General features: G+C 46.1%; 1 protein-coding gene across 8 annotated transcripts in view; it reads right to left on the bottom strand.

Moving 5' to 3' along the window:
- Nucleotides 1-22430, bottom strand: part of NCAM1 (neural cell adhesion molecule 1) — a 150657-nt gene that overhangs the window by 57182 nt on the left and 71045 nt on the right. For all 8 annotated transcript variants that reach the window (XM_055819348.1, XM_027790350.2, XM_055819349.1 and 5 more), the window contains exons 2-7: nt 5995-6069; nt 4280-4498; nt 3399-3542; nt 2381-2518; nt 1760-1877; nt 192-361 (exon numbers count right to left, since the gene is read on the bottom strand). In XM_055819348.1, coding sequence (XP_055675323.1) covers nt 192-361; nt 1760-1877; nt 2381-2518; nt 3399-3542; nt 4280-4498; nt 5995-6069 — 864 coding nt within the window. The remainder of the gene's footprint in view (nt 1-191; nt 362-1759; nt 1878-2380; nt 2519-3398; nt 3543-4279; nt 4499-5994; nt 6070-22430) is intronic.

Here is a 22430-nt window from a genome sequence, read left to right as displayed (position 1 = left end):
TGTTTCAGGCACACACGCAGATGTGTTGTCTAGCGTGATGGCAGAGGAGCACAGCATTACTTGGGAACAAAGCACCTCTGGATAAGCCACATCAGGAGTTAACTGGGGTAAGTAGGTTACTTCCAGCTTGAAATAGTGAGCTACCAATAGCCAGCTGGATTGGAAAGGGGGGATGGGAAAAGCATGTTTACCAAAGACTTTGAGATGAATGGTGGCATCCTGCTCGCCAGCCTTGTTCTCAGCAATGCAGACGTATTCTGCTTCGTCACTCTTATCCACCTTCTTGATGATGAGCTCAGACCCATCGTAGTTAAAACTGTATTTCTCTTCATCATCGACCTCTTCTATGGGCTCTCCATCCCTGCAGGGCACAAAGCACACTGGCTGTGCTGGGGAGCAGAAGCAATCAGAGGCTATTTGTTAATTCTAGAACGGCGTGACTACACTGACACTCCTCAGGTTGAGGGGGACCACCACCTTTTCCTTCTCCTATGGGCCACAAATCTTTTTTTAATTATTTTTCATTTTTGATCTATTCCTAATTCCTCCTGCTTCAGGGCTCCTGGCAGCTAAACCTTTCACCTCCTGACACACATTGTAGCCTACACATCATAGCACAGAGAAGCTGCGGATGCTCCATCCCTGGAAGTGTTCAAGGACAGGCTGGATGGAGCTTTGAGCAACCTGATCTAGTGGAAGGTGTCCCTGCCCATGACAGGGGGGTGGAATCTTTGAAGTCCCTTGAAGGCCCCTTCCAACCCAAACCATTCTATGGTTCTATATGCAGGAGCTATAAATACCACTGAAGGTGACTTCTGTCCTTGCATATCAAGGCAGTATTCCAAGTTGTCGTCAGCTTTTTCAACATTACAGCTTGTCCTTGTAACACTCACCAAAGGCTAGGCAATTTCCAGAAGAGCATACCTCAAGTCTGTATCACTGCCTGACAGTGAAATTTAAACCCGATGGAATGAAGAGGAAGACTTTAGATGTGGATCTTCTGGCATGACAAATGCAAGTTACAGCATCCACTTTTGCCTAAGTTTCCCCACCAGTGCAGATGACAATAAACTGACCACGGGACAGCACGAAGCTTCACCTCTATTTGCAGCTTGACAAAGGATGCAATGGGTCAGTAAAAAAAAAATGCTATTTTTACTGTTATTCTTGGTTTTTCCAGGAAGCGGTACTGGTTTTGGCTAGGATAGAGTTAATTTTCTTCACAATAGCTCATATGGTGCTATGCTTTGGGTCTGTGACCAAAACAGCATTGATAACACAAGGATGTTTTAGCTCTTGCTGAACAGTATACACACAATGGGCTTTGTCTCTCACCCTGCCCTGCCTGCGAGGGGATACAGCGGGGACAGCTGACCTGGCTAAACACCTGCCTGCTGATGGGAAGTAGGAAATTTATTCCTTATTTTGTTTTGCTTGCATGCACAGCTTTTCAAAAAATTTATTCTAAACTGTCTTCACTGCAACCAGTGAGTTTTTGGATTTTACCCTTCTGATTCTCTTCCCTATCCCACTTGAGGGACATGTAGCGAGTGGCTGTGTGGTACTTCGCTGCCTACTGGGGTTAACCCACAACAGAAGCGAACTGCAATTCCATTATGAGGCCAATCTTTCTCCTGTGAGAAAAATGAATTAATCTTACTCCAGTTAAAACGCTGCTTTCCCTCCAGCCTGGTTTTCCAGGCCTTGGTGAAAACATCCATGCTCACACGCAATCAGGACATTGCACACAGCATCTTACTTTGTCCACGTCATGGTTGGCTCAGGAAAGCCATCAGCATCACACGCTAAGGTGACAGACTGGCTGAGGTTGGCGGTGGCATTCATAGTGCTCTGTCTGGCGCGCACAGAAGGAGGTACTAGAAGAGAAGGAATCCACATTCAAGTTAGAAAGGAGGGAAGATGTGAGTGAGAGCGAGCCCTGAAAGGCTCACTGTAAATCTCTGCAATACACACAGGTGTCACGAGTAATTCAAACCCTTCTGTCATCACCCGCAGGTTTCCACCAGCAGGTTTGATGTATGAGCTCTCCAAAGCAATCGGCTCAGGGAAGGCAGGGCAGGGGGTGGGGAGACGCAGAAAATCAGTATTGTGGACAAAACCACTTGCAAGTCCCAACGAGATCAATACCTCACTCGAAGTCATGAGACACTTAAGGTTTCTCTTGACATGAGACTCTCCTATAAACATCTGATAAACACTCAGTCAATTTCATGGACATTTTTATTTGACACAGCAGAGAAAAATTAGCAAGCTGATGGTGGATTGTGAGTGTGAATCTAAAGAAACGTTTCCATCAGCAGCCTGGAGTGCAGGTGCTACATACCCTGCCCCTGTACTAGCCTCAGCCTAAGCTGCTCACCGTTGACGATGACCTGAATGTCTTTGAAGTTGATCTCTCCACGAGCCAGGATCCGGCCCTCGCAGCGGTATATCCCTTCATCCGTTTTTTTGATTCCCCGAATCTGCAGGTAGTTGTTGGACAGGACTATAAATCGAACTAGAAAAAAAAACAAAAGGAAGGTTCATCAAAGGATCCTCAGGAAAGCTCACTGCAGGTAACAGGTTCTTCTCCACTCCTCGTCCCTTCTGGGTTGAGACAAGGCTTAGTGCAACAAAATTTCCCTTTCCATCATTTAATGGAGACGCTGCTGTAACTGGATCCGACACGGCCAAGAAAAAAGCCTGATGTGGCTTAGCAGGCAAACTGCTCGGGTGCTTTATACTGCAAGTACACACCGAGAGATAAACCAATAAATATACACACACAAACAGGTTTATATTTAATTACTATCAGACAAGAAGCAAACTGAAACTTGCCCCTCTTGCCCAAGGGTGGCAGAGTTTGAGTCTTACTACGGTTGCCTTGTGCCTGCAACAAGCAGATGTGGGAAACCCAGCTGAGGCACCAATGCTCCGCTGGAGTCAGGGGTCTGGAGCCCCCTCTGCCAGTAAAAAGCCCCTCTGGGCATGACAGCTGGAGTATTTTCAAAGAAAAGGAAAGATCCTTGCAAGGAGCTTTTAGCCCCTTTTCCTTAGGAAGACTGGAGAGTGTCACAACGTGCAGCTTTTCCCTCTGATGGCATTTCTTTCATCTGAAAAGTTTTTCTAGCATTCCTTGGCTTATTACAGCGTCAAAGCCCGATGGGCATTTCTGTGGGAACGTTATTGCTCTGCCGTTGCCAAACCACAGCACCTTGAGTAACTAAACTCACATCCTAAGATCTGGTGTTGGGTACAAATTGCTTCTCTCTACCCTTGTGACCACCACCGTTTTGTTCTCCTGAACATCTTGGATGAGCATAATTTGAGCCCTGGTGGGAGATGGACATTTGACCCCCCTCGAATGGACAAGCACCAAGACACCTCCTGTGCCTTACCATCTTTTTTTAGGATAACATCCCTGCCTTTGTGTTTCCAGATGATGGTAGGAGGCAGTGAGCTGACCACATCACACACAATCACAGCATCATCCCCTTCCTTGAATTCCTGCGGAGTAGGAGCATTCTTGAACATCAGCTTTTCTGAAAATAATGGAAGGAGAAAGTCACTGCAGCTTTCTCAGCTGTGCTCCCCAGCTGAGGAAAGCAAAGCAACCCCAGAGGAGACGTTCTCTAGGGTTCTTCTTGTTCCCGAGGGGAGGATAAGGGTGTGCATGATGCCACGCACTGCACCGCACCGCAGCAAGCCCGTTTTCCAGCCCTGCCTCCCAGGCTTATCAGTGGGCCGACTCAATACTCTACCCAGCCCACCAGTTTGTCCACACCGCACAGAGAAGATGTGAACTTGGAACTGCTCAGCTGCCCGGCAGGAAGGGGAGGAAGCCGCTATCACGGCTCCGCTGGGCGACACGCTGATGGCTGCTTATAACCCTTCTGAATGCGTGATCCTCTTGGTTGAACGCTAGCCTTATCTCACAGCACATCTGTCATCCGCAAACGCTGAGCTCTCTGCTGACTCCTCCCAGATATACAATGTGCTGGAATCTTCTCCTTCTACCCCTTGCTCTCCTGTCTTTCAGAAGAATGTAAGCAGCAGACATGCTGGTAATGCCCCGACAGGCCAAGGTCCGCTCCCACGTACCCCTCAAAACCAAGCAAGGAGAAGGCTGCATCTTCTCAACATCCCCTTTCTTTTCACCCTCCTTCTTCCCCTTTAAAAATAGCCTTTTCTAGGAAGGTGAAACGGTTGCCTCCCTAATCGTGTCTCATGTGTATGTGCAAAGCAGACCAGAAAAATAGCCTCGGAGACGCTCTCTTACGGAAAATTTTCACATTGACGGTGGCCTCGGAGTCTCCCTCCTCCACGCTACTGACAACACATTTATAGATGCCAGCATCATCGATGTTGGCGTTGTAGATGGTGAGGGTGGAGGAGAAGTCATCGTTTCGCACCACTGAGATGCGCTGCTGGTTCGGCGTCAGCTTCTCACCATTAGGAGAAAACCAGGAAATGTCTTTGTATTTGGCCTCCCCTGCCACTAGGGACAACAAAAGAAAAGAGCAAATTGAAATGAGTTCTCAACACATCTGCAACGAGGGAATTAAATACAACCAGCAGCACTATGCGGAAGACTGACCCAGGGGAAGGGCTTCTGTACCTGAGAAGCAAGCAAAGAAAACTCTCCCTCACAGCACTGTGAATGGTCAGCTGCTGTCCTGCAAAAATGGTATTAGGGTGGTTTTATAATCTAAAGGGGGACACGCATCTTAGCGCAGACCGGCCTTCTGTGCATTCTGAGGTCCCATGTCCCAGTCCCTCCGCTATGCAGATCAGCCCCAGAAATGTCTTCCTGCTTCAGTTCCATCATGTTTTCAATAAATACCTGTATCTGCAGGCTGGGCTACTGTGCATACCAAAACGGTGACACTGCTGTAGAGCAGTTCTGGCGCTGAGCAGCTTAAACCTCCTGCTGCATCCAGCGTTAATCAGAAGTGTTATTAAGTGGTTCCACCCTGTCGCTTGCAGCTCCCATCTCTGCATTCCTCAGTGTGGCTTTGTTATTTGGGACAAATACCTATTATTGGAGGGGCTTTAATTGATCCCACGGTTTTCCAATTACAAATATCATCACAGCAGCACTTGCTCAGAGTATACTTTCATTATTAAAGCACTAGCATTAACAAGTTATTCTGCAGTTAAGCACTCCTGGATCAGATGACCTCATTACTTGTCCCAGTCAATATGGTCCTGAGGAAGTGTGGTCCTTGCATGGCATTTTGCTCCCAGAGCTCACCATAGCGCCTATTTGCAACCTGTCACGCTTCAGAACACTATCGTGTCAGTGCTCCAACATACTGAGTCTTCCCATTAGGAACCAGGCCAGCTGCTTTCAGGAGAAGCTCTGAAGAAGACATGGGGATGCTGATTTGGAAAATGCCGTAAAATTGTAGGACCTGCTTTAGGGCACACGGATTGTGTCAGCGCTGCAGCACACTGTGTGGGAGAAGGGCCTGGGGTAGTTGGTGGCCTGAACAAACAGTAAATTGCGTCACAAGAGATGTAGGGTTTCAGCAGCATTTAAATCCTTAGTTGCAGAGGTACCAACTCTCGAGTCACCTAGCACTGCCATTACTGCTGTTAGTACTCAATTAGAGAAGTAATTTGAAAAAGCAGAACCTTAATTCTAAATTCAATACATCAAGGAGCCGTGGAACGATGCAAGGTGCCATTGTTGTGGCTGTTGCTCAAGCTTAGAGACGATGCCTCAGTACCTGTTTTTTTCATTTTAAAATCCATCTGCTGGAGCTGCCTTCCACTGCCAGCTCTCAAAGGAGAATGATTTTACTGTTTCCAGTAAACAGCATGTGTTGCCTTTGTTGCTCTGTCTTACAAATCATAAGGGCATAGGAGAAAGAAAGAGCAAGACATCTTGCAGCTAGACCTGGCACTGGAGCTTTTATCCCAAAGTTAATACATTGATTGACCTTCCCAGCACACCCAGATAGACACCTGATGCCACAAGCCATCACTCACCTTGACATAAGAAGAACTTAGATTCTCCAACACTGATCTCCCCCTGGCTTGGAACAATGTCCACTTGTAGAGAGGCTGGAAAAGAAACGAGCGTGCAGAATATGGTTAGACAATAGGAGTGGTCTTCACCAAAAAAGCTCTGCCAGCCTTCCAATCCCCGTGGCTCCTTTACTCATCCCATGGATGAGCACAGGGTGAGGCATTCTTGGCTTCATGAGCATTGCGCTTCATCAGTATTTATTCGCATGTACAGCACCGGGGACCCCTAAGGACACAAAAGAAGTTGCTAACTGTTCAGAGTTGCTTCCAGCCCTTTATAAAACACACAGAAGGACACAGAAAGGGCTGATTTGCATTCAGATCTGCAATACTAGGAAGCACGCTTAGTGTGCACAGCAGAACATCAAGCAGTCCGTAAGGACTCCTGAATTCGAACAGGAACTGGCTCAGAGGCCTATCCTGGCAGCAAATATAAATTATCTTTGGTTTGGAAACTTCTTGTTTCTCTGTGTGATACCAGATACAGACAAGCTCCAGTTACCAACCATCACAAATGCAGAGTGGAAGTCACTGGCATACTCTGGGTCCTTGATCTTCTACTCTGATCTTCCAGTCAGAAACCCAGCCCAAACAGCCAGCAAACCAGAGATGTTTATGGCAGACAGAGCACACCTGGATTTGGAAGGAAACTTCCTCCAGCATGTGCTGGCAAGGACCACTGACAGTCTGTGTTTCTGCCTTCACAGCCCTGGCTGAGACTTGCTTCCAAGTTCATCCAGGCACGTTTCACCTAACTCCCCCCTACTGCGGAGATGAAAATATTAGCAATGCTTTGGTCTCTTCCACTGCCTTCTCGCGGAGTATCACCAGTGCTTTGGCTTTTATGTTAGTGGGGTTTAGGTGTTGTTTTCTTGACTTTTTGTTTATTTTTAAGTAAGAGACTGAAGGTGTTTTGGCAGCAGAGACGGAGCAGATGTTTCATGGACCTGAGTGAAGCATCTATTACATGCTTGTCTGGAATTGAGGGAGTCTGGAGTCAGTGAAAGATACTGTACCTTCTGCGCTCCCTACAACTGGATCCAGCACAGCCTCAAAAGGAATAATTTAAAAATAATCCAAGTTAGACAATAATTCTGGAGAGAGTATTTGAGGATACTGTTGCTGAAAGAAATTAAACGATTCTCAGACACTTTCCATCTCCCTTTGGACATCTTCAACTCATGGGTCCTGTCTGAAGGTACTCTCACCTTCCTTGTACTTTTCAATGAAGTATACGTTGCCCTTCTAGCTCCTGCATTCAGCCTGTTTTATTTCTGGGTAATCTCATTTCTCTCAACTATTACTACTTTAATGTAATTCAATCCCAAACAGAACTGCAAGTACGAAGAGCCAAATATAATAAAAGGCTAAAGGTTTATTAGATTCAGTGCAGTGAGGACTAAACAGCCTACTTCTACAGGCTCGTTTTTGTTGTTGTTTTTCTACAAAGCTTTCCAACACTTGAATTTCACATTTGGAACTGTATTCTGGGGTGCTTTTCCTGGGAAGCTCTCTGCTGTGAGGAATGAGTGCAAAGGTACTACAAAGAGATCTTAAATGGCTCAAACCCAGACCTCCGAGTTCCTCCAGACCAGATTTCTGCTTTGCAGTACTATCTAAAGCATCTATCCTTCTGCATTACAATGGAACTAGATTTGAGCACAGACAATATTTACAAACTCAGTTAACGTCTTTGGGCAGCAGCTACAGCAATGTGCAAGTGATGCAAATATCCAGAATGACATTATAGTAGTTTCTACTATGAACACTCCAGAAGCTGGGGGCATCAGCAAAAGACAAGCACTTTTTAATAATGGGGTCTTTTTAGAGTGTTTTCAAATTATCAATTAAACTGCCTTTCATGATCTTCGCTTTGGCATGTGAGTGATGGCTCCTGTTTAGAAATTCAATTTACAGAACCAAGAATCCTTAGTCTCACCTAAATGAGAACAATTTAGAACATTTAGAGCTCCTGGGTGAAAACTTAAATGTTTCTTAAAGTTCAGGGGCTCCAGAAATTGCTGCTGTAAAAGCCTTCTCATCTTCACTCAGAAAGTGAAAAAGAAAAACCAACACTGGCAACAGAGTTGTAAAGTTCAGGTTTTGAAGCTGTATTTAGGTACCTAAATTAAAAGTTGGGCTTTCAAGAACAACCAGCCTCTCTGAGCAGCTCTCCAAGAAGTAGGGCAACTCTCCTAACCGAATACCCTAAGCACAGCTTAACAGCTTACATCTGGAGTCCTGCTACTGAAAAAAAACACACCCATATTTTTTCTTTATTTACTTACAGAAGTGAGACAGATTAGCATTTAACAGACGAAGGAGAACGAATATACCATTTTGGAAGTGTCACCAGAAACCAAAAGTGAAAAGTCAAAGATGCTGAATTTATGAAAATGATCCTGTTTTCATACAGTAAGGGGAAACAATGACCACAGCAAAGCCAGTTAGACAGCCAAGGTGCAAGCTAACCAGATTTCTGGCTCGTGTTGCATACAGCGCGGTACGACTGCTTATCTTCTGATTTAGATTACATTGGTACCGAACAAGCGAGAAGGGAAAGCGTACCTCCCCATTTTCACATTCATTTACAACCAGCCTCCCAGAATGCACATCCAAGCATGCCCAGTGCTCTTTTCCCCCAGTAACATCACTGCCTTCTTCATAGCATAAATTATGACCCATTAGGCAGAAAATGTAATTGGATTCGGGCTTTCTGCCAGCTATAGCTTAATGCTGCAGCAGCTCTGCGACCTAACAAGTCCAGGTCAAGTATGTCTTTCAAGAGGCCAAAACGAATAGGTTTTATTTCAAAACTGCAGCCATCAGCTCACAGAACACAATCATCTTCATTGCGCCGCCCCTCTCCCCCACGCAGCCAGAGCACTTCTGAGCAACTTTAACTGCAAATTCTTCCTCTGTCACCCTCCGTGTTTTCATGCTGTAGGGCACGAAAATCCTTCTCCCAGAGCAGCTAATTTCGCCTCCAGACCACAGAGGCACTAGTTTCAGCTGCCAAACACACCTGAGTGTTTTAGAAACACGCACTGCTCCAGAAATGAAAACCTGTTTGTACGTGCCGACAGCAACGCTCCTTACGGGGCTTGGGGAACAGGCACAGGGCTTAGACCGTGAGTACGTGGCTGCGCACAGAACGCAGGAGCGCTGCCTGCCACCACTGAAAAAGGACAGAAGTAGGAGGATTTTCTGATAAGGTTTCTGAGCACATTTCTTCAGCCAACGACCATCCTCACAAAGCGTTTCTCTTCGTAAGTAAACTGGAAGCAATTAGATTGAGCCAGCGGAGCTCCAAAAACGGATAATAATAGTGCAAAATAATCTGTGCCACTTTCCTAGTTTTATTCTCACCAGATTTTAGCAGGCTATACTGATAAATGCTGATTTCACCCCAAAAGACTGGGATAGAGCAGCAAACAGAAACAACCCAGCCAAGATTCAATTGAAACCAGAGCTTGCGAGCACTGGGTGTTCTAGTTCTGGCTAACATTTGCACGTATGTTATGTATACCTCGCCTAGCCAAGAGCCTTTCGAGAAGGAAGGGATATTAAAGCATCCCTTGATCCCCCCAGTAATGGCTTATTACAGCCCCTCTCGGCCTGTCCAAGACTCTTCTGAGCCCTGCACTTTTTATCAGCTGCGAACACAATAAAGTTGTGATTGAACTCCGCCACAGCACTGCCTTGGAAAACCAGAGTAGCCCAGGGAAGGGCATTTAGACCAACCATCAACCTCCCTTCTGCTCAGCCGAGCACCGCCAGCGAGCAGCGGGGTGCTGAGAACATGGCTTTGAGCTAACTGAGATGTAATATAAATTCATACCTCTTTCTCTCTCTTTTTTTTTTTGGCCATACTACACTATATAAATATACCAGTGGACCTCTTCTACAGTTCTGAGAGTCGCTGCGTGCTGGGAAGGCAGTGGCCGAGGCTGGGGTTGGTTATTAATGCCTTTCGTTCCATTCTCAGGTGCTTTCGGTTATAGCTAGAAATGAGAAAAAAGCCTCTGTGTAAAGCATTGAGCTTTTTGTCACCCAGAACTCGGCACCTGTGCTCTACCTTACATCATTTTTATCTGTCTGTGCTACAGTAGAAGCAAAGAACAGGAGGAAATCGCACAACCAGACAACATCTGACTGTAAACGGCCAAAAGGGCCAGGCAGGAGATCGGAGCCCAGCAACAACATCCAGGTTCCCCCTCACATTTTGCAGGGGCTCTGCTCCTTCTGTGCACTTCAGTGGTATTTCAGTGACGGGCACGTTTTCAAAAGAATGAAACCTAGAAATCACCCCTGGGACACAGGAAGGCCAAATATTTTGAAGTCTTAGAAACAAGAGGAGGAAGGACATCCTTGGTTATGCCTCATTCAGTCAGCACTCCCTCTGCTCCACCAGCTGCAAAGTCATCATTAAATCTCCTAAATTATTAATTATCATTAAAACAGCCTAAATTATTGGCTGAAGTAATAGAATTTCTGGAAAGGTTCTGCACAGGGGCAGCAATTCCTCACCAACAGTCCCCTGTATGTCAGCACAGTCCCTTCAACCATGACATGAGGGAGGCAGAGAGAAAACATCCTGATATTATTACTAACACTGGAAATGCACTTTTCAAGCCCAGAAATCACTGTAACACAGAAACTGTGACCTCGTGAGTAGTAGGAACCAGTGAACCAATATTAACAAATCCACACTACACTTCAGTTTCTTTAATCTAATACTGGGAACAAGATGCTGTGAGAAGATCAGGCCAGTCAGATGCACGCTGTGTATCTTGTGAAGGAGACTGCTGAAACATACAGCATTGGATCTGCATCACTGGTGGCTTAAGGCCTAGTTAATCCCTTTCACAAGAAAATACTAACCTGAGAGACCTTCTCGTTGATAAGACACTCCCCGCTAACCAGACTCCACGAGCAGGTTCCACCACGCAAACAGACACAAGCAGAGAAGTGATGCGACTGCCGCCTCTGTACTAAGCACAGTAACTGCGTTACTGTGCCCCTACTAGCAATCCATCTGCACCGGTACAGACTCTCTCATCACACTCAAAACCTGTTATCTCTGCGCCGCATACAAAACAACCAGGATGCTCCTCGAGCACATCTTCTCAAGGGGCTCAGCAACACACAGTATTGCCTTCACACTGTTTGAAGAAAAGCAACAGAGCTCGGCAATCTACCGCACATTAGGAAACGGGACAAATTTAGCAAATTTAGCAAATTTACACGTAGCTGTGCGGCAGGTAACATGCTACAAGCTTGTGCCTCAGTGGTTCTTCGTTCACGTGTGCGTGGTCTGGGTCACTATCATACTGCTGGGACAGCCTGTGTATTTCTATTTTAAAATGCTCTCCCTGCTTTCATCTCTCCTCTAGCATTTATTTACTTCCCTCAAAGGAGAATCTGTAAAAACAAACAAAAAAAGGCCTCCCCTCAAATGCTTATTCTAAGAGAGAGAGCGAGCTGACACACGTGAATCCACACCCTTTACACTTCATTTACCTTACGCCAGAAAAACTGCATAACGTCATTCAACAAACTGCTGCTGTCAGAAGCACCGATTTGGTCTTTTAAAACGTCAGTGCCTTGTAGAACGCTGCTATTAAACAGTGACAAGGCGACAGCCACTGGCAGGCAGTGCTCGAGTATTAAGCCGGCTTGGAAAACAGTGCAGAGCATCAGTAACAGTGCCAGGCTGGCTGGAACGGCAGACTGGAGTCACTACAGCGCGCTCTGCTTGTGAGGGTACCTGCTGCTCTTGCCTGTTCTGCTCCTTTCACGTCCTGTACAACAGGTGACTTGCGGAGCTTCCACCCAAGCACGGAACCTTCCTCTTTAATTCTTTCGACCCAACAGGGACGCTCCGCAGAGTCTGTATTCTCTGCACACCTGTATGGGGCATACCTGAGAACACACAGGTCCAGCTTTAAACATGCCTACGAATACCATGACAGTGCTCTGCATCAACGCAATGCCACACTTCCATCTTAGTGCCAAGCTAACAGAAACCTAGGAACCTCAGCAGCAGCTTCCAAACGGGCACCCAGTACTTCCAGTGCCCTCTAAACAGAGGGCTGGGCATAGCAGACATTCTATAGCAACCCAACCATCCTATCAAGAGCACTCTTGCAGGGCCTTACAGAATTACCTGTTTGTCCCAACCTCTTCGTAATTCAGGAGATCACAGTCACGTAAAGTACCTCGACAGGCATCATCATGATTTTTCTCCAAGTTGCTCTGTCCAAGCTTGCTACGTTAGCAGCTTCATAAACTCAACCTTCATTCAAAAGCACAAGTCACACACTGAGGAGTTCCCTGATTTGCAGCGACACAGCAGCGCTGAAGCACAACAGGGCTTCCTTTTGGAGAATCACAGCATCATTTAGGTTGGAAAAAACATTTTACGCACAAGTAGCTCTTAGAGGAAGGAGCATCTGTTTACCCACCTAGAAGAAACACGCTGCTGAAAATACTCACATTTCTTTAGTCAAGACAGGAGGCACTTCTCATACGTGGTAACAGGCTTCACAACGTGAAGCATATGGCTAATAACGAGGATACATAACTATACAGATCATAAAAGTAAAAGCAAATGAACTATTCAAAATAGACAACACTGAGCCGGAGAGGTACATGGGATGGCTTTGTTCTGGGAGAACGCACGATCCTGCAGTTATGGCACTAACCGAGGCTTTCAAGGTGTATCTGGGACACCCTGTCCTTCCACAGACCCCCTGTGTTGCAAGGTCCCCTTCTATCAATGACCACTCCCCAGCTACAGTAAACGGTAGAAACGTCTTCTCCATGGCATAAAGGCAACAGGAAAGACGAGCATGGAAGACTGATGTGCTCAGTCCATGGCAATAAGATGAAGATTATTGGAATTCAGACCTGGCTCAAACTCTTGATTTTCTTATGAAACTGGAAGGAGAAGCCTATCTGACACACTCAAAGCTGTTGACCCACTATTCAAGTCATCTCCAGCACTGCTGTGTCTAAGTTGTAAAAATGTCAATATAATATATAAAGATTCCTTGAAATAGACTGTTGTGCCCATGTGTACTGTACATGTCATGTCTCAGACTACTTACTTTTCCTTTATTAGCAATCTCCACGAAAGGTGAAAGTCAATACACTCAAATACTGCCAGTGCTTTCCAGGTCACCAAGAACTACTCTCTGGCAACAGCATCTTTAGGACACAGCTCTTACGAATCAAAAAGACATCTAAGAACTGGCAGGTAGGACATAAAATATGCACTGCAATCCCCAAATCACCCATCTGGCCAGAAGAATGATTAGCTCTTAAAGCTGGGGAGATAAGAGAAACTTCCTCTTCTTCTTAATTGCTTCAAGAGGCACAAATAATCTTCTTAATGTCCAGAACCTGAAAAATTACTTGCCTACCGTCTTCACAACTGCTACTGGCTGCTCTGAACTTCTGCAGAACAAGACTGAAGTAAGCACATGCACTGCCTGCCCTTTACAATTTCATTACAAAACCAGACGCCGTGATCAGTGGCTGCTATTACATACCTGGGCTGCAATAATCCATTTCACTTCTTGCAGGACTAGAGCTTTAAATTCTCAGCAGTGTAGCTCAGGAGAGATCCTGTGGTTACTATGTTTTGTATAGGTAGCTCTCCCGTACAGAAAAACCTAATAATTTTGGTATTCCTACACTGACTAGCAACCTCAAAAATATGCCATAGATTTTTTCTCAGGAGATCTTCATCCCATACTCGTGTATTTCAGCTTCATAAGCATCAGCGTTCTCTCTTGTAAGATGATGACAGAGAAGAAGGAGTTTCCAGTTGCACGACTATGGTGACCTGTCAGTGCAAGGACATTTAGAGACATTCCTCATACGACTGTAATGCAGTGACAGCTTGCAGCTTGGGTGGTGGGTAGAGCAAGGAGGAGGCAGTGACAAGCGTCATGAATTCATCTGTGCTGACAAGATACTGCTATTAAACGGGAACCCCTCACCAGGGAGGCCTTAACTGCCTGCTGGGCTGGGCTCCAGAGAGGACCCTGCACTCTCCTGCACCCCTGCCCAGCGCCCCGGCTGAAGCCAGAGAGACAAGGCGATGGTCTGCTTGCAGTCTCAGTGAGATCCTGACTTCGTAAGAAGTGCTCAGTGACAGCCAGGATGGGGGTGGTGATGTCCCAGCCAAACGAATCAAATCTCTCTTTTTTCCTTTTTTCCTCTCCCGCCCAGTGCAGTAAGATTTTTTAAATGTATTGATTTTTTTCTGAATGGGGGACCTGTACGAGCAGACCGCGGCCCTTCTGCTTGCACTGGGTGGGGTATTCTTTCCTGTCAAAGCAGTTTTACGAAACCAGCTTTGTTAAAGAGGTGGAGGACAGGACTCTCGGCCCCAGTTGCAAGCAAGCCGCAAGCCTGAAGAAAGGAAGGAGTACAATGGATATTTTGGACATAGGTGCACAGCACAAAAGTGGGAAAACTTCGATCTTTGCTGCAACGATGCAAAACGAACAGGCACAGACCAAAAAAAGGGACACACCTCGGAGCTCATTGCTTTAGAGCAGCACAATGGAGAAGTCATCTGCACCAGAGGAAGCACCAGCCCTTTCAGTTTTTCCCTGGAGCGCAGTGACAGTGCAGGGCCACCCTGCCCCACGCTGTCCTCTGGGCAGCACAACCCCACGCCAGCCAGGGACCTGCAGGGCAGAACGCCACGTCCCCGGCCACATACTTACAGCTCAAGGTACCAAACCGAAGTTCTTTAAATGCTGCTTCTGCCGCTGCGTGTAAGATACCGTTTGTTCACAAGTAGGAAAAGAGACCCAGGCATTCCTACGCAGCTCAACCCCCTCATCCATTTAATTTAAGAAATTACCTGCCTGGGTCTGGCTAGCGATCACCTGCGCTCCCGGCTGAGCCATTAGCAGCTGTCTGTTGTCACACGTGAATTGGGTAAATCCATTGCCTTTCCCTGCCCCACCCCCACCTGAGAATTCTCCCCGTGCTGAGGGCCGAAGTAAAATGATCAAAATGTAACTGCAGCCTCAAGTGCTATTTTGCTGCAGTTTCCATTGGGATAGGAAAGTCCTAGGAACACGCCAAGGGGAACCTGCTGGACTAGAGAACCGAGTACGAGCGCTCCCGGCCAACCCTTCCTCGCAGCTTCCCAGTGGGAGTAAATCTGCCCGTACTGTGTCTTCTCATCCTTTACTTGTCTTTAGGCAGCAGCCACAGCACACACTCTGCACTGATACTGTGCCTAGCACAAGGGAATCCAAAATACTGCAGCACTCCAAGAAACAGCCATGAGAACCTCAAAGCCATGCCCGACTGCCATGCGTTTGCTTGCATCGTCAACAATTACTCCCTGCAGAAAGATTTCTGATTGTTAATCACTAGGTGGAGCAAGCAGTCATCTCGTAGTTATTAAAGGCACAAAACACACTCTAAGAAATCTCAGCACTTCCTTTCTGCCTCAGATGTTGAGAAAGCAAATAATACCTGGGTTTTTTCAGTCCCTGGTGTTTTCTTCTGTGGTGGTTCCCTGCAGGAGCCAAGGTAGCGGATTCGATAACCTGGGGGTCTGCTCCAGTCTGGAACCTGCCCTGGTTTTTGTTCTCAGTATGTTTGCAAACAGCATTAAGGCTTTCTCCTACAAACTGAGTTAAGAGACGGCTGCGGGCAGACCCCTGGTGATGAAATCGGGCACGAAAGAGCTCAGCTGCGTTTGTCCAGTAGCCTTCAGTCAGGGAAACTGGAGATAACTCCTGGAAATCAGCTATCCTCTAAGAAGAAATGTTTCTCTGAATTTTATTCACATCAGCCTCATCTGTACTTACTTTACACCAGGGCCAATTCAACCCTAATCGTTTCAACCAGCCTTTATCTGCAGAACAATTTGCTGACATCATAATCTGAATAAACAGGTTTACTGTACCAATGAACTATGCCTTAAATTACACAAACAACTGCTCCCTACGTGCTAAACTTTATTGCTTAGTATATGATCAAACTAACAAACCCAGCACTGCCACGGATTTTAATCACTACTTAATCGTTATTTTTGCTTTGCAGTTCAGGGAAACTGAGACTATTTTTTTCCACTCTTCATTTAATAGACACTGTGAGCCCATTTGTATTCTGCTTCCAACTTCAAGCAATAAAGGCCTTTTTAGCATCACATAATAACTGCATTAAAAGGCCTCTTCATAATCACACAATAACACTTTTTATAGCTCTGCCCTCCCCCATATCTTTTATCTGGTTACAAAGTTCCCCAGTCCCCAAATAATGCTGAATAACTCCCCATTGATCTGAAAAAACTCTGCTAATGCAACTTCCTGTTCATCTGTAGTTAAATACAATTAATTTTGCATTTCAACAAAAGAAACGAGCTCAAATTAAGCCATGATTTTGATAATCAGGCAGGGAGGATGTCTCCCTGCTGGGCTAAGACTGAGGCTAACACAGCAGGCTTTACCTGTTAAGTAAATAACGTGCCACTTGAGGCAGAGGAAAGTGTGTTAATTGCTGGGTGTTGGTTCTGTATCTGTCTAAATAAACCCAGAAGGACTCCAAGTGAAGCAAAGTGTGAATGAGCTGCAGTCTCCCTGCCACATGAGAAGCAGGAAGGCGAACACACAAACTTCTCCTGAAGATCTGTCTAGGGCCAGGCAAACGGAATGTCTTGGAACACTAAATGCACTTAAGTACAGATTTGAATTAATGCAAATTTACTATGGGGTTATAGCCGTTAGGGCTCCCCAGGATAAACGTGAGTTCACACCCCCCCCTCCCCACCCCTGTATCCTTCCTTTCCCATAAAGCCATTACTCCTTTAGCCGTCCACCACTTTGCCACACTGACCCTTCATGCTCCGGTTTGAACTTCAGAACTAAATAAGGACCTAAATCCTTTTGACTTCACAGCACGAACTCTTTATGTTCAGCACGTGCTACGTGACACATCCAGCATTTCTCTGTAGCTGAAAGAAGTGGGCAGGAATCGACAGCAGGACACGCAAAGCAGTCTGCCCCTGTCTCCACACTTCTGGAGAGGCTCTTGCCAGAACAATTTTATATCTTTGTACTTGCTTTCGGAAAAGATGCAAACCCTCCAGCTTCAGGACAGCCCACCTCAAGCAAAGACAGAAGACACCAACAGCAAGCTGACACCCAGCTAAGCCAGCATCAGCAGAATTTTTCACCCTTCTCTGCCACAGCTTGTTTGTCTGTCTTCTCAACGAGACTCAGGGGTGAAAACCAAAGGTTTGGCTTCTCTGATTTATCCAGCTGCCATCTTTGTTATGCAAGAATTTGTCAATGTGTTTGGAAAATCCACGCTGGAAATTTCCTTTTGGTGGTTATCTGTAGAAAAATAACCTTGGTAACAAACGCTGATAGATCCTACATCAATTTTCTGTCTTTTCTCTATTAACTGTAAATCAACAGCTGCTGACCACATAACTCGGCTTCAGGGTGATAAAAAGTGGGGCATGGAATCCTCTCAGGTTCCCTCCCCGTGTTCACTCAGCACAACAATATTACAAATTGAAACACTTACTGACCCACGTTTCACTTCTGATCTGAAGTGTCTGTGCTTATTAACACTCCAAGCCTCTGGTCAGTCCAGAGCCATGCCTCTGCTCATCCAAAAGCTCCCTCTAAACGTGGCGGGATTCTCAGTCTTTTGGCCACTGAGAAAAATACTACAGGCGTGAGCAGGGAAAAAAAGAAGGAAAAATAAAACTTGGAACTTGGCAATGAAACTCCAGCTCCGCCTACAGCTAGATCAGGAAGAGGCACAAACAGCACCCACCACACAACGGCAAAGTGGTTTAACGTCTGCGGGTCTGGAGATTAGGGAGGAAGAATATAGCTCGTCACAAGCAGATGCCCTCAAGGAGAAACAGTGCACAGCGTCCATCAGCTCAGTGGTGGCCTCAGCAGAGAAGTGTGACACCTTCCGTAGTGACTAACACTTATTTTTCATATCACTTTTGATATCTCTGAGTGAGCACTGACGCAGTGTTCTCTGTAAGATCAGCGTGCAACTTGGAATGACAGCAAACCGACAGCGAGAGCACGGCCAGCAAAAGGCATCCCATTCCTACTCACTAGATAATACCCAATTCTCTTACATCTCTCTGGAAATGCCCCCTTTCAAGACGTAAAGTCTTTCTGACCTTCCTAGGACGGAGACAAATTTAACTTTTTTTTAGTACTCAGTGCTGAATGTGGCTATCCTGTTTACAGATCATAAAGTCACCTTTACGGTACCACACTGTTTCACGCCACCCTGGCTGACTCCAGTGATTTAAAAGACTATACACACCTGAAACCTTGCTCAATGGTCTGCATATGACTGGCACATTTCCTAGCTCCTGCCAACAGATTTATGATTTGTGTAGTTGTGTGACGCTTCCACAAGATCTGCTGTTACCAGAGTACCCTCAAATGTCAGACTGTAGTAACACCAGCCTAAAGAGAAAACGGGGCTGGCTGGGGAAGGGGGTGAAGGATGCTGCCATCTGAGGAAGGAGCATGAAGGGACATTCAAACCTTCATACTACCTGAGTACAGCCAGAGTAGTAGTACTCGGATAGCTAGTTAGGGGAAAGGAAAACCCAGTTCTAAAACCAGCTGGGATAGGTATGTAACGATGCTGCATCTCCCTGTCAAGGCATACTCGGGCTTCCTCAGCAGTCTTTATCTGCCTCTTAATGGTGTTTTAGGGCTGAACGAATTACGAAGATAGGGATGTGGCTGTATTACAGTAATGGTGCCCTCAGGAGATTAGATAGAGAGGAAACGATGTGTAACACGGAAGAGCAGCAAGGAGGAATACAACAAAGCAAAAAAAGGAAGGAACTACACAAAATGGAAATAAATGAAAGAAAACAAAACCCAGTAGGATTGTATCTACTATAAGATGTAAAACTTGCATGTAAAAAACAGAGAAGGAAAGGGGAGACTGCTATCCCACTCAACATTTAATCTTCTCTAACAGTAGGGGTCATCTAAGAATCTTCACAGACACAGAATCTGTTTGCCAAAAGCTGAGAACAATTAATCTATTTCTTTACCTTTTAAGTTCCATTAATAGTTAACTTCACAGTTGTCAGTGCTCTTCCCAATATGCACTACTCCCGACTGAATACAGTTGGTGAACTTGGACAGCATTTGCCTTTGAGGAAACAGCGTTCCTCCGGTAGTAGCAATCCCTACCCTCATGCCACTTCTGTCACAGGTAACCTTCTGGTAGTACCAGCATATTTCTGCCTCCCCAAACCAGCAATCAGCCCCCAAGATTACCAACGTCTATTGTAGCAACTCTCTGAAGGTCCAGGCTCCCCAGAAACAGCTTGCTATGAATTCGCAACATCAACGAGCTTTGGCTAATACCAGAATAGCAACTAAATAAGTATCGGTGAACAAAATACAGAACCGGTTTCAAAGAAATTCTTGTGAGATTAGTACCTTGCTACCATCTCTGCCTTTGAAAGCCAACCATCTGGTCTTCCCCCAAAAACTGCTAAGGAGACGACGTTCCCTAAGTATACAGGTAATATATACGTATGTAAAGAGACCGAGTGTAACAGAGTATTTGTCTATGGTCAAGTTCAGATGATTCAGATTCCTGGGCTACCCACAGCTCCAGCTAACCTTAAATTAGGCGTGACAGCTTCTTTACAGGATCCACAGTACGTTAGCATCTCTTGATTGGATCCAGTGCAAACACCAACAGCCACCCTTCTGTCACCGACACGCTTGGGACAACTGTCCCAGCAAAGCAAGCAGCCTCTCACAAGAGGTACAGCATCCACCGCCACCACATCACAAGAGGAGCCACAGCAAAGGCCTGCTTTCAATGAAACGAGAGAGACTGGCGATGGGTTAGGAAAATACAGCTGGGACGCACACGCGAAACACGCCTGCCTTCCAACAGATGGATCCGGGCGCAGCCTAGAGCTCCAGCAGTTGTTAGAGGTTAACGAAGCTCCTGAGTTTTCCTTCCCCGACACCAAAGTGAAGCCAAACGCAGAGCCATCCAAGTAAGCAGGCATTTGTTCGTTACATTTCCCGAACGGCTTTAGGAAAAGAAATTGCCAAAGAATAATCCCTTGGATAAGAATTTTTCACATCCTGTAGCTCTGCCTACGTGATCAGCTACTTTTTTTTGAATCTGAGAGAAACGTCCCTGAACCCTTCTTGACAGGGACCCAGGACATAAATTTGAGTCACACTGATCCCATTCATGACAGCAAGCACAGAACAAAGCATTGCCTCTGCCACACCTTTGTTAAGAATCCGGCTTTTATTCCCCCAGACAAAGAAGTATTTGGATCAGCTGGATCTAAACAGCTTTCAGCACCTTCAAGCTCGATTAAACAATTTCCCAAAAGCCTGGGATGCTACTCTGCCTTGGTGTAATAATTCTAACAATAGCCAAATAAAGCAGACTGATGGGGCACTTCCTATTTAGAAAAAGAGAGTCACTGTGGCTGCAGCAAGCTGAAGCAGGTAAAGGAAAGGCGATAAAGAAAACTAGACTCATCCATTTATACAAACACAGCAGGCAGGACGGCAAAGAACAAGCCTGGAGCCTTGCAAGTGCAATACAAACAGAACTGCCATTTGTAAGAATCCACCACTCATGCTCTTTCACTGGAGATGAGCCATTTCTCACTGCCCCTAGGAAGCATCACCAAGCAGGTAGCTCGACTGCTGCGACTGTTTACAAGAAAAATCTTTGTATCAAAGAGTACCAAAAATACTTCCCTAAACGCTGTCCTTACTATCTTACAGCTTTCTCAAAAATAGTCTTAAAAATTAAATCAAATATATTTGAGTTGCTGTTTTTGGAAGGAGACAGGAGCGGAGGAAAGTAAGTAAGTACAGAGCAACAAATAACAGCCAACACAAGCCTGTTTCCAGCTGTCTGAATTCTCTGATCCAAACCTCCATCGACCCTGGAACAGAACAGCCGACAAAGGCCTGACTGAAACACCCTGTCTTGGTTTATGGCCGCAGTGCAGAGGAACAAGGTGATTTTCTGAGGCCTGGAGGTCAGACCGTGCTATCTTCTGGCACCAAGGCTGCGGAATCTGAATGATGCACCCCGTTTTTACATCTCTAAAGGCAGCCCTAAATACCTGCACAGCTAGAACTGGGCGGAGAAGGATTCAGCATCCACTCGGGTACTGGTATAAGCACTGGGTTTTCAGAGCAGCTCTAAATACCTGCTGACACCATCTCTGACACCTGGAAACAAATGGAATTTATGGAAGTTAGTGGAAAGAAATGCAGGCTGGAAGTGAAAGGCTAGACTCAAACCCGGTAACAGCGCAGAATTTCAGTTTTATGTTCCCACTGGTTTTCCTTTGGATTACATTCCTCTGCAACATGCAAGTGAAGCTGAGAGAAAATGCATCACCTTTTGGCAAATAAAAACTAATAGGGATAAAAGGAGTTTTGAAGTCAGAACCCTAGGTTCACTTCTTAAATACTGCACCTTTAATTTCATTCACTTCTAACAACAGTTCCTCAATTAAACTCTGCAGTGCACGCTAAAGTCCAGAAATAAACAAAATTGATCAGAAACAAGTATCTGCTGGGTCTAATGCTCACAGCTCTTTGAGTAAGGGCAGGATTTGTAAAGCTTGTGAGTTCAGCAGATTATGGTGAAAGCCCTCAGGATTTAATATACAACAAAGGCTTAACAAGACAAAGACGTGCCTCCTGTACAGGGTCACTTTATTAAAAATACGCTGACTGCTCAGTAGTAGGAGGCAGGCAGCTGGGATTGATCTCAGCTGGTCTGCAGATCCAATTCCTCTCCGGTCGCCATGGAAACCGCTCAGTAATTCTGCCAGGAATTGGAGGAGGGGATGGTTGATACCTTTGGGGAATATCAGAACAGAAAGATTCAGCGAGGAAGCGAACAGCAGCTTACCACAACAAAGTGCAAAGAGAAAGACGCGACTAAAGCAACATTTAGAGGAAAAACCATCTGAAAGAAAACAAAAACCAAACCAACAAACCACAGGCTGGTGGCCCAGGGGCAACCTGCAGCTGGCAAGCGAGAGGATGCTCATACCCTGCTGCCAAACACACGGTAGCGTGGTGACCGCGAGCAGGCAGCACCACATGCTGCACAGAGGGATGTCCCCTGCCCGCCACTGCAGCATCCCACTGCCAGCCGGGCACAGTGCTCCCAGCCATGGATTTTGGAAATGGGACAGCAGCAGCTCTCGCAGAGGACACAAAAAGCAGGGGCAGCTCTGATCCCGTACAGTGCCTCTGGCTGCCGACCCTCTTCCAGCCCAGCCAGCCCCAGTGCCAGCCCCAGCCCGCTGTCGGCTCTATCCTGGCCTCAGCTGGACAAAA

Source organism: Falco peregrinus, chromosome 15 (genome assembly GCF_023634155.1).
Source record: "Falco peregrinus isolate bFalPer1 chromosome 15, bFalPer1.pri, whole genome shotgun sequence".
NCBI lineage: Eukaryota > Metazoa > Chordata > Aves > Falconiformes > Falconidae > Falco > Falco peregrinus.
This window is presented reverse-complemented; position numbering and strand designations above follow the sequence as displayed.